Source organism: Fonticula alba, assembly GCF_000388065.1.
Source record: "Fonticula alba strain ATCC 38817 unplaced genomic scaffold supercont2.2, whole genome shotgun sequence".
Taxonomy (NCBI): domain Eukaryota; order Rotosphaerida; family Fonticulaceae; genus Fonticula; species Fonticula alba.
In genome coordinates, this window is record NW_009242972.1 from 1,733,207 (window position 1) to 1,747,935 (window position 14,729).

Consider the following 14,729-nt stretch of genomic DNA (forward strand, 5'->3'; position numbering starts at 1 on the left):
GGCGCCGGGAGCAGCCGGGCGACAACGACCGCAACAACAACAACAACAACAACGATCGCGCCCGGGAGGCGATCCGTTGGCACCTGGCGCGGCACAAGCCATCCTCCTGCAAGCGGGTTTATTTTTCTCCCCAGGGCGCGCGGCGCGACGCGCGTGTGCGCGCGCAAGTACGACCGCGCCCGGGGCCGGCCTTTCACGCCGGCGGGATGGCGGGCTTCGGGGGCGTCCCGCCGTCGGCGGGCCCGGGCCCGGCCGGCGTCCCGGCCTGCTGGAGCTCGGTCTTCTCCACCTCCTGCAGCAGGAAGTGCACCCACTGCTCGGCCATGGAGGGTTCGCGCGGGGCGGCGTCCCCGGCGGCCGGCCCCGACGACCAGGGGAGCCACCGCCGGAGGAAGCCAAAGCGCCCGCCGGTGGCGGCTCCGGCCCCGGCGAGCCCGGGGTCGGCAGCCGACGGCCCGGCGCCGGAGGGGGCTCGGCCGCCGAGGGGCCGATCGGCCGCGACGCCTGGCGCCCGGTCGGGCCCTGGCCGGGTCCCGGCGTCGGTGCCCGGCCCGGCCGGCCGTGGGGCCGGCCGCAGGGCCCCCACATCCCCGGCCGGGTAGCATGCCGGGCACTGGGGGTCCACACAGGAGGCCGCATACAGGTCCGGGTGCGCGGCAAAATGGCACCGCACGCAGCCGGCCCCCGGGGGTGGGCTGCTACCGGCGCCGGCCTCGGGCGCCTCGCACGTGTGCTCCATGCCGGCCACCAGGGCCAGGGCCGTGCGGCACTGGGCCGGCGCAGGGCCACCCGGCGGTGCCCGGAGGAAGAGCAACTCGCGCTCGGTGGCCGAGAGGTCCAGCTGGTCGGCGATGGCGCGCATCCGGTGCCGGCCCCGGCGCAGGCGCTCCTCCTCCGAGAGATGGTCCAGGCGCAGGTGGTCCAGACTGACGGCCGTCGGGTCGGCCGGGCTCAACGGCAGGACTCCCCCGGCTGTGCCATATCGCGGGAAGAAGTCCTGGCCGGTGAGCAGGAGGTATTCGATGACCAAGTCGCGCAGGACCAGGAGCCTGCGTGTGTGCGTGCGTGCGTGCGTGCGTGCGTGCGTGCGTGCGTGCGTGCGTGCGTGCGTGCGTGTGTGCGTGCGTGCGTGCGTGCGTGCGTGTTAGTGTTGGGCATGCCCCTCTTGGCCGACACATGGCCGCATGGATCCATGAGCAGGGGCATTTGCGTGTGCACGCGCGCGCGAACGCGCCAGGGGAGGCACATCCGCGCACGGATGCGTACCGGTCCTGGAGGCCACGCTCGGCCGCATCCGGGTACAGCCGCCGCAGGAAGGAGTGCGACAGCATGTCGACGGCCGGGGGCGGCGTGACGCCGGGCCCGGGGCCCGGCTCCGGGTCCCCGGCCGCCGGGGCGAGAGCCGCCGCATCGGCCTCCAGCCGGTCCAGCCGGTGCTGCAGCTCGGAAATCAGGTCGTCCTTCTCCGAAAGGTCGTGGTTGCGCTTGGACAACACCAACTGCGGGGCATGCGCCGGCCAGGAGGCAACACCCGGCGAGGAGGCAACACCCGGGCCGTCGATCGGCCCCGCTGGGCGAGCGTCAGACAATGCCGCCGGCGGCCCGGGGCCCGGGAGACGGCCAAAGGAGGCGTCGCGCGAGAGAGAGAGAGAGAGAGAAAGAGCCCCCACCCCCCCCACCCCCCCGCCCAGTCACACAAAGGATACACAGGGCCGGCCGCAGCCCCACGCACCTGCATGTCCGCCAGGCGCCCCTCCAGGCGCTCGATTTCGATGGCACGCTCGGCCTCGCGCGCTTCCATGGCCGCCTGGATGTTGTCCTGGGTCAGGGACTGCTCATGGAGCAGGGCCTGGTGCCGGGCCACCAGGTCCTTGCGGGCCGCCTCGGCCGCCAGCATCTGTCGCTGGGACTCGCCCAGCAGGGTTTCCACCTGGCGGGTCAGGATGTCGGACTTGGCCAGGGCATCGGCCATCCACCGGTGCAGGCTGCGCCCGAGCGGGGTCGAGTGCAGCGCGGCCAGCGGCCCGGCCGGCATGCCGGCCGCGAACCACCCGGCCAGGTGCCCGCCGTGCGACCGATCGAAGGGCACCAGCTCGTACATGAGATCGAGGGCCGGGCCCTCCGGGGCCACCGGCGACGCCGGCTGCCCGGAGGCCGACCCGCCGCTGGCCCCGGTCCCGGCCAGCCCCGGGCTGCCTGGCGGGCTGGCCGTCAGCGACAGCTTGATGGAGCTGGACGCCGCATCGGCCGCCAGGCGGTCATTGTCCGCCTGCAGCCGGGCGACCTCGTCCCGCAGGGCCACCAGCTCGCGCGTGGTGGCCTCCTCGCGCTCGAGGATGTGCGACCGCAGGACATTCAGCTGCCGGGCCTGGCGATCGCGCTCGCGCAGCAGGGCCTCCACCTCGGTGGATGTCATGCCTGCGTGCGAGTGTGTGTGTGTGTGGGTGTGTGTGTGTGTGTGCGTGCGTGCGTGCGCGCGCGCGTGCGCGGGGGCGGGTCCGTGTGCGGGCTGTGACGCAGGGGCCGGAGCGAGCCCTTCGGAGAGAGGGGGGAGGGGGGAAAGGTGCGGATGCGTGTATGCGGGTGTGTACGCGCGCGGCAAGACAGCAGCGGCAGAGAGAGAGAGAGAGAGAGGAAGCGAGAAGGGGGCGGAGGGACAGGCCGGAGGAGTGGGATGCCCCGGGCGGCGCGCGCGCGCCCCGGCGCCCAGGGCACCCCCTCTCGGGGTGTGTTTAACATGCGAGCCCCGGCCGGTGGCGAGGCGCGGCCCCGGCCACAGTCCCGCGGATCGCCCCCGGTGCCCTTCGCTCCGCCGCCCTGGCCGGCCGAACGAACAGCCTCCCCCGGCCCCGGGGGCAGACGGCCACAGCGGGGGAGAGAAGCCGGACCGAGCCCGATCCGCGGCGCGGACTAGCGCCCGGCCCGCCCGGCCCAGAGGGCGCCGTCGCCGGCGAGAAGAACCCGCCCCCCCCCCCCCCCCGAGGCCGCCGCCGCTCTCGTGTACCAGACTCCCGGGCGCCGGGCCGATCGGGCGCGGACAGGCCCGGCCCGCGAGTGCCGACGTGATCTGGCGCCGGGCCGTCGGGCTTAACCCGGGCCCCAGAACCGGCGCGGTCTGCGTGGGCACCCGGCGTCGTGCCGGGCTGCCGACGCATGCGCCCTTGTTAACCGTTGTGGGCTTCGTCGGTGTCCTGGCGGTTGTGGGCTCCTTTGTGGGCGACCGCCGTCGGGCGTGTCGGGCACGCGCGGCCCGGCCCCGTACAAGCCGCCTCTCCTCTGGCCCGCCTCGCCCCGTTCCGCTCACTGTCCACGGTATTCCCTTGCCCTGCGCCGCCCCTCCCCCGCGCCCCTTTTCCCCCCCTCGGGCCTGGCCTGTGTGCTTTTTTTTTCGCCCGTCCTCGCGCGGCCGTCGCTCGGCTCGGCGCGTCACCGCCGCCCCCCCCCCCCGGGCTGCCATCCCGGCCTGCCACCGGTCGGCCGACCTGCTGAGACGATGGGCGCCCTCGAGGGCGGCCTGGTGGGCCTTGGCCGGCGCTGGCCCCGGCTGGCGGACGCCCTGCTGCTGGCGGCGGTCCTGCTGCTGGCGGCCGGCGTGCGTCTGTGGCGCCTGGGCGCCTCCGGTGTCGTGACGTATGTGGCCAGCTCCGGCACTCGCGCCGCGCCTCCCTGGCAAGATGCCACCCGCTGACTGACCTCCTCGCTGATGGTGCCGCCGGGTGTGGGCTGGCCGGTGGCTCCTTCGCGCCGGCCTTGCCCCCGGCCCGCTGGCCGGCCGCCTTCCGCTGTCGGTCCCGGCCCGAAGCTGGGACGAGGCGCACTTCGGCAAGTTCGCCCTCTACTACGCCCTCGGGCGCTTTCACTTCGACGTGCATCCGCCGCTCGGGAAGATGCTGCTGTATGCGTGGGCCACGCGTGTGTGCGGCTGGGCCCCGGTGGCCCTGGACCGGCACCCGGGCGAGGCGTGGTCCCGCGTGGCGGCCTTCGAGTTTGCCTCCAACGCGGTGCGTGGCCCGGCGAGCCAGCCGCTTCTGGCCCGCTGCCGTCGGGTGAATGCGGACAAGCAGTGCGGGGAGGCAGAGGGGAGGGGCGGGGGGAGGGGGACTCGCGCCCACACTTTCACACCCACATCGCCTCGCACACGCTGACCCACTGGCCTCGACCCATATGCGCATCAACTCGCACCAACCAACTCGCACCAATCAACTCGCACCAATCAACTCGCACCGATCGACTCGCAACAATCGACGCCCCACACACACCACAGCCGTACCAGGGGTCCGGCGTGCCGATCGAGTGCTTCCGGTCGGCCTCGGTGCTGGCCGGGGCCCTGGGCGCGACCAGTGTCGCGGCCACGGCCCGGCTGTCCGGCCTGGCCCACGGCCCCAGCGCCCTGGCCGGCCTGCTGGTGGCCCTCGGTGCGCCGGCTGCCCGCCCCCCCCCCCCCCCCCCCCCCCCCCCCCCCCCCCCCCCCCCCCCCCCCCCCCCCCCCCCCCCCCCCCCCCCCCCCCCCCCCCCCCCCCCCCCCCCCCCCCCCCCCCCCCCCCCCCCCCCCCCCCCCCCCCCCCCCCCCCCCCCCCCCCCCCCCCCCCCCCCCCCCCCCCCCCCCCCCCCCCCCCCCCCCCCCCCCCCCCCCCCCCGCGGCATTGCCACCCCTCGAGGCCGCCGACTGACCGTGTCCCGCCCTGCACCGCCTCCCGCCCCTCGCCGCCTGCCCGGCCGCCGACATCGCCCAGACCTGGCCAATGTCCAGCTCAGCCGCCTGGTGGTTCTGGACCCGCTGCTCTTCCTGTTCACCGGGCTGTCGCTGCTGGCCACCGTGTGGTACGCCAACGGGCGCATGGCCCGGCCGCGGCCCGGCCCCTGGGCCCGCGCCCTCATCCTGGCCCTCGTCAATGGCCTGGCCCTGAGCGTCAAGTGGGTGGGCCTCGGGGCGTACGGCCTGTCCGGGCTGGTCGGGCTCGGGGTGGGGCTGGCCCGGCTGCGCGGGGCTCTGGCCTGCGGGGCCGGGCGGACCGGCCGGCGGCGCGCCGGGCCCCGGCCGCTGGCCCGGCGCCTGGCCCGCGAGCTCGGCCTCCTGGCGCTGCAGGCCGCCGGGCCCTGGGCCGTGTACTGCGCCTCCTTCGCCTGGCACTTCCGGGTGCTGGGCACCTCCGGCCCCGGGGACAGCATCATGCCGGCCGACTTCCAGGCCGCCCTGGCCGGGAATTACCTGGCCACGCACTCCACCCGGTGGGATGCGCCGGTCCGGGGCCACCCCGGGCCGCCGGGCGCCAGCCCCGCCGCCCGGTCCATGGTCACCCTGCGCCACGCGGCCTCCGGCGGGCTGCTGCACTCGCACCGCGACCGCTGGCCCGACCTGCCCGGGCCCCACCAGCAGGTGACCGGCTACCAATTCCACGACGTCAACAACCACTGGCTGGTGGCGGCCCTGCCGGGGCCCGGGGCCCGGCCCCCGGCCGGGGCCAGCCTCGGCCCCGGTTCGGTCGTGCGCCTGGAGCACCGAGCCACCGGGGCCCGGCTGACGGCCCTGGCCGCGGCCACCGCCGGGCCCGGCCTCCAGCCGGGGCACCTCCGGGTGTCGGCCCTGCCGGGGCCCGGGGCCGGGCTCGCGGCCGAGGCCGGCTTCGGCGCCGACCTGTGGGAGGTGATCGCCCTCCCCGGCCCCCGGGGATCCGCGCCGCTGGACATCCGGCCGCTGGACACGCGCTTTGCCTTGCGCAACCGCCGGCACCGGTGCCTGCTCGGGTGCGTGTGGCGCGCCCGTGCCGGCCGGCCGTGCCGGTGGCTTTTGCCGGCCCTCCCGCCGCCGCCGCCGCCGCCGGCTTGAGCCTTTTTCCCTTTTCGGTTTGCCCGCTCGCCCGCCGCCGCCCAAGCGCAGCACACTGACCCCGGGTCTTGCCCCATGCCGGCGGGGGTGGTGGTGGTGGTCGGCCGGCCGGCCTCGGCGCCGCTTTGCCACCCGCGGGCCTGGCCGCGCCGTTTGCCAGGGCCTCGACCCTGTCGCTGCCCAAGTGGGCCTTCGAGCAGAAGTACGTCTTTTGCGCCGCGCCCGGCACCGCCGCCGAGTCGGCCGAGGCCTGGTCCGTGGAGATGCACCGCTTCGAGGACGACCCCCCGCCCGGGGGCCCCCTGCCAGGTGCGTGCATTTTGCCATGCCCTCTTGGCCATATGCTCTTGTCCGTGCCCTCTTGGCCATTTGCTCTTGCCCATGCTTTCTTGGCCATATGCTCTTGGCCATGCCCTCTTGGCCATATGCTCTTGCCCATGCCCGCTTGCCCATGCTTTCTTGGCCATGCCCGCTTGCCCATGCTTTCTTGGCCATGCCCGCTTGCCCATGCTTTCTTTTCCGTGCCCGCTTGCCCATGCCCCCCTGGCACATTGCACGCTCCGCATGGGCACACCAGGCCACCGAGCCCCGGCAGCCCGCCCCCTCTGACACCGGCACCCCCCGCGCGCCGCGGTCACAGGCCAGCCCTTGGCGGCCAGGCCTCCGGGCTTCTGGCGGTCCTTCGTCCACCTGAATCGAGCCATGGCCCGCGCCAACGCCGACATGACCGACCCCCAGACGGCCGGGACCTCGGCAGCCGGGCCCGACGCTCAGCCCGGCCTCCGCCGGGCCCTGGAGCAAGTGCACCCCGACATGCTGGACGGCCCGCGCATGGTGCACGCCCGGCGCGACCGAACCCGCATCACCTCCCGGCCGGCGGAGTGGCCGCTCGGCCTGCACGCCATCCGCATCACGCACTGGGCCGGCCCGGATGCCGAGGACGACGGGCCGGAAGACGACCACGACCACCCCCACCAGGAGGACCCGCAGCACCTGCCGCCCGAGCACGCCGGGCTCCTGCCCACCGACCCGGCCGACGAGACGGGCGACTCGGACATCGCGGCCACGCGGCCGCTGGCCGGCCCGGCCGGCCCGGCGCCGGATGCCCCGGCCCCCGGCCCGGCCGCCAAGCAGGCCCATGTGCGGCTGATGCTCGGCGGGTCGCTGGCCTGCTGGGCCGGCGGCACCATGGCCGTCGCCCTGCTGGCCGGGGCCCTGCTGGCCGGGGCGCTGGCCGACGCGCGCCTCGGCCGCGCCCCCCCCGGCGGGGCCTATGCCCGCCTGTACCGGCCGGCCGTGGCCGTCATCGGCTGGCTGGCACACTACCTGCCCTTCTGGGCCGTGGGCCGGGTCATGTATGTGCACCACTTCCTGCCGGCCACAGCCTTCGGGGCCCTGGCCGCCGGCCATGTGGCCCAGCTTCTCCAGGGCACCGGCCCGCCGGTCGGGCACCTGGCCATCCTGGCCGCCGGGGAGTTCCTCCTCCGCCGGGCCACCGTGTACGGCATGACCGGCCACCCGGACGGGTACCTGGCACTCCGGTGGACCGACGGCTGGCCCTTCTGACGCCCCCCGCCCCCCCCTGGCAGGGTGTGTATGCGGCCAGGCGCGCGAGCGCCCGCCCCCCGCCCCCCCAGCAGCCCGGTGCCCGCAATAGACCGCCGTCGGGCCCCGGCCCTGGCCTTCGCCCAATCGGTCCGAGCAGGGCGGCACGGGCATCCCCGGCGGACGAGCCACAACCGAGGGGGGAGGGAGGAAAGGGGGGCAAAAGAAACGGGTCGTGTATTGACACAGTGCAGGCGGCGGGGCAGGGCGTGGCGCTTTTGGCGTGGCATGCACGGCCCCCGGGCCCCTCCGAGCAGGAGGGCCACACGCGCGCCGGCATTCGGCCGCACAGACACGCACAAAGATACACGCGCGTGGCCGCACGGCGGCGCGCACATCTGCGCATACACACCCACGCGCACATGCACACAGGCCGGCTACCATGCAGGTCGGGGGACGCCGGCATCTGCCGCCGGCCCCGCGCCGGGGCCCCCCCCGCCGCCGGACAGACGCATCTGCCGGCGCAGGCGGTCCCGCTGCCGATCCAGGTCCTGGTGCCGGAGGGAGTGCGTGTGGGCGGCCACGCTGCTGACCACGTCCTGCAGATGCCGCAGCGACGTGCCGATCTGCATCGACATGCGGAAGGCCGCGCTGGCCATCTGGTGCGTCGACGCGTCGTCCGGGCCACCGGCGGAGCCGGCCGGGTCCCCGGCGTCCGGGTCCCCGGAGCCGGCCGGGCCGCCGTCCTCGCCGTTGGCCGCGGCCACGGCCGCCGCCGCGGCCGCCGCCGCCGCCGACGCCCCACCCCCCCCGGAGCCCGGGCTGCCATCCTCCTCCAGGGCGATGGTCCGCAGCCGGGGCACCCAGTCCAGGTGGTGGCGCCCCTGGGCATCGGCCCCGCCGCCCTTGGCCGAGTGCTGCAGGCGCTCGAAGACATAGCTCTCCGGGCCGGTGTACTCGGTGGAGTCCTTGGTCCACAGGTGAACCACAAAGTACAGGTAGTTCCACAGGTTGTGGTCCTGCAGGGTGTGCGCCTCGAAGGTGAGAGACCGGTTCTCGAAGCTGTTGCGTGAAAGCCCGCAAATGAAGCAGGTATTCCGACGGATCTCCTCCTGCTCATTCCTGGGTGGGGAAATGCACCGCGAATGGCCCGGCCGCGCGGTGGGCAAAAACAGCCACATCCCGGTGGGGGGGCGCATGGGCCGCATCCATGACAGGGGGGCGGGGGCGGGGGCGGGGGCGGGGGCGGGGGCGGGGGGAAGGTGCGCGGGTGTCAGAGCCGGTGGCCACAACAAATGCAAGCCCAGCAGGGCAGGGGGCACCACCGCCCGCAGCGGGACGCACTTCTCCGAACGCAGGTCCGCGAAGGTGTCGATGATCACACCAAAGATGAGGTTCAGCACGATGATGATCACCACGAAGAAGAAGAGCATGTCAAAGAGGAACCGGTAGGGGAAGGAGCTGCTCTGCAGGGAGTTCGGCTGGATCGCATCGCCAATGCCGCCGCCATTGCGCAGGCCCTGGAGCGAGGGGCGGCCAAGACCCGGCAAAAGGAGGGCCCGCGAGGGGGAGGCGGACGAGAGGAAAGGTCACCGGCAAAAGCATACGTCAGTGTCCGGGAGTCCGGCCCGCATGGGGGGCAGCACCAGGGCGAAGAGGTGCAGGCAACAAAAGCAGCGAACGCAGGCGGCGCAAAAAAAAAAAACAAAAAACAACAGGCTCCCCCCCCCCCCCCACACACACACACACACAGAACAGCCACCCAGCAAGCCAGCACGGGAAGCCCGGCACCGGCGCCGGCCCCTTCCCCACCGGCCCGGGAGGAAGGCCGGAGACACACGTACGTGATTGAGCGAGGTCAGCAGACAGGCAACCAGCGTGTCGCATGAGCGCTCTTCATCCTGCTCGCTGAGCTCAATGACAAAGTCATCGCGCAAGCCGACAAACGCCACCAGGGAGAACATGTACACGATGATCAGCCCGAAGAAGGCCGTCATCAGGATGGACCGGCCGTTGCGCGTGACCGAGCGGATGACATTCCGCAGGGTCTCATCGCGCACGACAATGTCAAACAGCAGCGGCCCATAGAAGAAGGGATGCACCGTGAAGCCCAGCACACACAGCAGCAAATAGAAGAAGTGGTAGCCGAGCAGCAGATTCCGGAAGAGGCGCCCCTGCCGCATGAGCAGCGCGCCGTAATTGATCAGGTAGCTGACCAGCACGATGGCCGCATTCAGGATTTGCACCCCGCCCAGGACGGTCAGCAGCCACCAGGCCGCCGTTCCGACCCCCGGCGACAGGGCATCAATCGGGTAGAAGGAGGCCAGCAGCAGGTTGATGACCACCGCCAGGCCGAAGGCAATGTGCTTCCAGTTGACGAAGTTCCGCGCGAAGCCAAACAGCACCGGGCTCTTCCGGAGCTGGTTCTGCCACAGCATCTCATGGTACAGGGTGTCAATTTGCCGGTAGAAGTCCGGCACCTTGCTGCCCTGCTCATCGCGCTCGGTCTTGTTCAGCACATGCAGCCGCGACTCCTCGGTGATGAACCGGCACACCGGCGGGATGGGGAAGTACACGCGCTCCAGCTCGTTGTGCACCACGATCTCGATGGATCTGCGATGGGGGGGGGGGAGGGAGGGGGGGAGTGAGGGGGAGGGGGGGACAAGCGAGGGGAAAAGGAGGCGGACAGACAAACGAGCAGACAGACAAGCAAACAAACGAGCAGACAGACAAGCAGACAGACAAGCAAACAAACGAGCAGACAGACAAGCAGACAGACAAGCAGACAGACAAGCAGACAGACAAGCAGACAGACAGAGAGTCAGATACACAGACAGATGGCAAAGGGGGAACAAAAACAAAGCCCCAGAGATGGCCCCCACATACCCGGTGTTCCGCGCGAAGTACTCGCTGGCTGAGAGGTCGGCCAGCGGCCGGGCCCCGGCCCCGGCATCCGCCGCATCGGCCAGCGACGCCGCCAGCGGCAGCCGGCCGGGCGTGCCGGGCTGCAAATGGCAGAGCAGCAGGAAGACCAGGTGCGCGGCCTGGCGGCTGTTCAGCTGGATGGCCCGGATCAGATCGGCCGAGGCCGAGGACAGCAGCCGCGACTCGCGCGATTCGGCCCCCAGCCCCAGCATCCCGGCCAGGGCGGAGATCTCCGACGCCGAGGCCGGCTGGGCCGGAAGCTCCAGATCATCCGCATGCACCATCAAGTTGGCGGACGACGATTGCTGCAGCTGCTGCAGGCGCTGGGACATGATGCGCGCCGAGGAGGACCCGGCCCCGTGGGCCTCGTCATCCATCTTGTCGGTGGGCTTGCCATCGGGACCGGACTTGTCGCCGGTGGCCTTGTCCCCCAGGGGGGAGGAGGAGGAGGAGCAGGAGGAGGAGCCCCCGGCGGCCGGCTGGGCCCCGGACTTGGGCGCATCCTCGCCCGACAGGGCCTGCCCGCCGGCATGCAACAGGGCCGACCCCAGCAGCCGTGTGCACAGCTGGTACAGCTCGAACATCCCGCCCAGCGTCCGGGTGAAGGCCGGCAGGTCGATGTAGAACAGCAGCTTGCTGACCACCGGGTCCTCGGAGTAGAGCTCCCCGGTGAAGATGGCCGCCAGCTCGGCCAGCGTGGTCGGGGCCGGGGGAGCGGCGCTGGTGGGGCTCCCGGCGCCGCGTGCCCCGCCCGGGCCGCCGACCGCCACCAAGGCCGTCTTGCGGCTCTCGATGGTCGACAGCAGGAAGTTCAGCACATTGGCCTTCACCTGGAGCAGGGCCACCTGCCGGTCGGCCGGCAGGGCATCCGGGCAGCTGGTGATGATGTTGTTGGCGATCTCAAAGGCGGGGCTATCGTACGTGGCGATGGTGAGCTGTGTCGAGCGGGGCAACCGGGCGCACGCGGACACGGGGACCGAGGCGGCAGGAGGCCCGGGGGTCGCAACCAAATGAACACAGGAACAGGGACAACCGGGCAAGTGCACATTGATGCGCAGCCATCCGCACAAATGCACAGTAATGCACACAAATGCACAGCAATCCACACATGAAAGCGCGAGAGAGAGAGAGAGAGAGAGAGAGAGAGAGGGAGAGAGGGAGAGAGAGAGAGAGAGAGGGAGAGAGAGAGAGAGAGAGGACAGAGTCAGCCAAGGAGCCCGGACAAGATGAAGCACGCTAGTGGCCGCATGCACTTGGGCCACATCGTGACCCGGGACAGCGAGAAGGAAAGACACAGGAAAGGCCCCCGGGGCAGGGGGGGGGGGGGGGGGGGGGGGGGCGCCCCCTTTCCGCCTCTCTTTCGTGCATGTCCTCCTCCTGCCCCTGCTCCTCCCCCTCCCCGTGTGCCCTGCGGCCCGCCCGCTCATCTCATCTCCCGGGTCGGCTGGCTAACTCCATGCCCATTGGCGGCGATGGTCCGCCGGACGGCCCCTTGGCTGGTGGTTGCCGGGGCGGGGCCCCCCTCCGTCCGGCGCGGTCGTCTCGCCGACACGCACACGGAGGTGTATCGGGTGCCGTTTTTTTCCCACCCGGCGGATCTCCCGGCGCGCCTGGGGCCCAGGGCGAGGAACGGGCGGGGCGGGGGACGAAGACGGCATGGGGGGGGACAAGGTGACTGGGGGGCGGGTGGGGGGGGGGGGGGGGGGGACCGCGCGAAAGGCCCGATGACGCACCTGGTTCTCCTGGCACGGGCCCTGGCAGAACTCGGTCAGCGTGTTGAGCACCTGGTTGACCAAGGCCAGCCGGCTGTCATTGGAGATGAACCCCAGCACCCCGAAGGACCCGGTGCTGTAGGTGCAAAGGGTGGTGAAGAGATCGGCCGTCAGCCGGACCAGGCCGTAGCGCTGGAGCAGGCACTGCAAGTTCCGCGTGTGGTTCTCGCACAGGAGCTGCAGGAAGCGCAGCACCAGCTCGATGTTGCGGGTTTCGGCCGGCACCGAGGACCGCGTGCCGCTGACGGTGCGCCGGTCCCCCGGGGCACCGGCCAGGCCGCCGGCACCCCCGGCCGACCCGCCGGCCGACGCCCCATCGGCCCCGGCATCCGCCAAGAGCCCGGCATCCGGCGAGTCGGCCAGCGAGGCATCGGTCAAATCCAACATCGAGAAGGACACCGCCCCGGACCGCAGGGAGGACAGGCTGCTGAGGGACAGGCCGACCGGCGCGCTGGCCGGCAGGGACACGCCCCCGGGCCCGGCCGGCAGGGACCGGGCCCCGGTCAGGTCCAGATCGAAGATGGCCGCCCGCATGAACCCCCCGAGCACCTGGAAGAAGTCCCCGGCCGAGCCGGCCGCATCCAGCAGGCTCGGCCCGGAGGGCGGCGGCGCCACCCGGGCCGAGGTGGCCACCCGCAGCGGGAAGTCCCCCACCGAGGGGGGCACCTGCTCGCGACCCGGGCCCCCGGGCCCGCCGACGCCGGCGGAATCCGGCCCGCCCGACACCACGGCCCCGGTGGCCGACAGCAGCAACTCCCCGGACAGCCGCCGGTAGATGGCCTGCTGGACCGCCGAATTGCCCCCCTCCAGGATGGCGATGCCCAGCCGGGCAATGTCCCAGAAGGTGAGGGCCGGGGATTTGAGCGACAGCCGGCTGGCCCCGGAGCCGGAATCGCCGCCGGCACCGGGCCCGCCGGGGGGCCCGCCGGCCCCGCTGGACCCGCCACCAGCCCCGCCGGGCCCACCGGCACCGGAGGACCCCCCGGCGCCGGATTGCAGGTCGGCCTGGTCGCCGAACAGACGCACCTGCACGGCCACCAGGTCCACAATGAGCCCCGGCACGCCGCAATGGTTGAGCGCCAATTGCACTTGGGTCAGGCTCAGCGGCTGCATGAGGACATGCGCCGGGCCGGGGCGCGAGGCGGCCGGCCGCGACCGCCGGCCGCCCGACCGGCCCAGCGCCGACATGTCCACGGCCACGGTCGGCGAGGACCCGGGCCCCGGCGACCCGAGGACCGGCGACCCGCCGCCCGCCGCCGGGACAAAGGCCTCCAAGCCGCGGCCATCGCCCACCCGCGAGCCGAACAGCAGGTCCAGCTGCCGGCAGGCGTACGCCGCGGCCACGGCACACAGCCGCGGCGGCACCAGCAGCTTCAGCACCACGCGCAGGACATCCGCCCGGACCAGCTGCCCATGATCCGACCGGATGTGGGCGATGATCTTGGCCACCAGCTGGCACGGGTCCACGGCCGAGTGCGAGGACAGCCCGCCGGCCCGGGCCGGGGCATGGCCATGCTGCTCCGGCTCGTGGGCCTCGTCCTCCTCCTCCTCCTCCTCCTCGTCGTCGTCATCGTCATCGCCATCGCCATCCCCCTTGTGGCCGGCGCCATGGGACGGGTCGGCGGCCGCGGGCCGGCCCTTGCGGTGGCCATCGCCGGCCGACGACGAGCTCGCATGCCGGCCGGATGCCAGGCCCAGCCGCGCACCGGCCTTGGTCAAGCGCGACCCGGTCGACTGGCGCTCCACAAAGAGACTGGTCCCCAGGAAGGCCGGCGAGTGGAAGAGCTCCACCAGGACGGCCTGCTGCGCGGCGATCAGCGGCCGATGCAGGTCCGCATTCTGGTGCTGGACGAAGGCCGCAAAGTGCCGGTTGATGGCCCGCACCGCGGCCAGGAGGGTGGTGTCGCGCGGGGCCCGGGGCCGGCGCTGCTCCTTGAGCCGGCGCCGGCGCACGCTCTCCAGCAGCATGCCCATGGCCTTGTTGCCGGGGCCGGGGCCGGGGCCGGGGCCGGCGTCCGGGGACTCCCGCGGGGCCGCGGCCGTCGGGGCCATGGCCACCGCTCCCGGGGCCGCCCGGTGCGACAGGACCAACTGCAGGGCCGAGCGCAGGCCGGACTTGACCGACAGGCGCCGGGCCGTGAAGAAGTCATACACCAAGCGCAGGGTGGCCTCCAGGTCCACGCGGGCCTTGACCGACAGCCAGTCACACTCGGTCAGCCCGATGAGCCCGGACAGGAGCGACTGCAAGACCGCATGCTGCGCCGAGTGGGGGAACACATGGATCTGGTGGTGCAGCGGCGGCCCGGCGGCCGCCCCGGCCGGCGAGCAAAACAGCGCCCCCAGACAGTGCATCATGGACGACGAGCAGTAGGAGGTCAACTCGGCCGCGGCCCAGCGGCCGCGATTGCACCCGGCCAGATCCCCGGTGACGCTGGACAGCAGGCTCCACAGCAGCGGCCCGGCGATCCACTCCTTGGTGTCGATGTCCGAGTTGATGTAGACCGCCGTCAGGAAGGTCACGTAGGCGTGCTTCACCGGCATCGTGGCCAGCGGATGCGTGAGGACCATCACCAGCTCCTCGATGCCGAGGATGCTCTGGCAGCGGACCTGGGCAAAGGTGTTCTTGCCCTGTGAGTGCGACCGGGGGCCGAGGCCGGGGC

The 14,729-nt window shown here is 72.9% G+C and overlaps 3 protein-coding genes across 3 annotated transcripts in view; 1 reads left to right on the forward strand and 2 right to left on the reverse strand.

Moving 5' to 3' along the window:
- Nucleotides 1-60: 60 nt before the first annotated feature.
- Nucleotides 61-2,416, reverse strand: H696_01393 (hypothetical protein; the record flags this gene model as incomplete). The annotated part of the gene is made up of 3 exons (XM_009495289.1): nucleotides 61-1,049; nucleotides 1,267-1,499; nucleotides 1,733-2,416. 3 exons carry the CDS (start codon nucleotides 2,414-2,416, stop codon nucleotides 194-196), a joined length of 1,773 nt encoding a protein of 590 aa, XP_009493564.1. The 3' UTR covers nucleotides 61-193.
- Nucleotides 2,417-3,493: 1,077 nt separating this feature from the next.
- On the forward strand, nucleotides 3,494-7,393 carry H696_01394 (hypothetical protein; the record flags this gene model as incomplete). The annotated part of the gene is made up of 6 exons (XM_009495290.1): nucleotides 3,494-3,630; nucleotides 3,803-4,001; nucleotides 4,265-4,415; nucleotides 4,734-5,745; nucleotides 5,988-6,136; nucleotides 6,468-7,393. 6 exons carry the CDS (start codon nucleotides 3,494-3,496, stop codon nucleotides 7,391-7,393), a joined length of 2,574 nt encoding a protein of 857 aa, XP_009493565.1.
- A 416-nt stretch (nucleotides 7,394-7,809) lies between these two features.
- H696_01395 (hypothetical protein) overlaps nucleotides 7,810-14,729 on the reverse strand; it is a gene marked incomplete at both ends in the record, with an annotated part of 17,397 nt that continues 10,477 nt past the window's right edge. Inside the window, 9 exons of the mRNA XM_009495291.1 lie at nucleotides 7,810-8,494; nucleotides 8,717-8,892; nucleotides 9,217-9,985; nucleotides 10,259-11,232; nucleotides 12,031-12,658; nucleotides 12,824-12,943; nucleotides 13,088-13,509; nucleotides 13,816-14,025; nucleotides 14,128-14,697. Coding sequence (XP_009493566.1) covers nucleotides 7,810-8,494; nucleotides 8,717-8,892; nucleotides 9,217-9,985; nucleotides 10,259-11,232; nucleotides 12,031-12,658; nucleotides 12,824-12,943; nucleotides 13,088-13,509; nucleotides 13,816-14,025; nucleotides 14,128-14,697 — 4,554 coding nt within the window. The remainder of the gene's footprint in view (nucleotides 8,495-8,716; nucleotides 8,893-9,216; nucleotides 9,986-10,258; nucleotides 11,233-12,030; nucleotides 12,659-12,823; nucleotides 12,944-13,087; nucleotides 13,510-13,815; nucleotides 14,026-14,127; nucleotides 14,698-14,729) is intronic.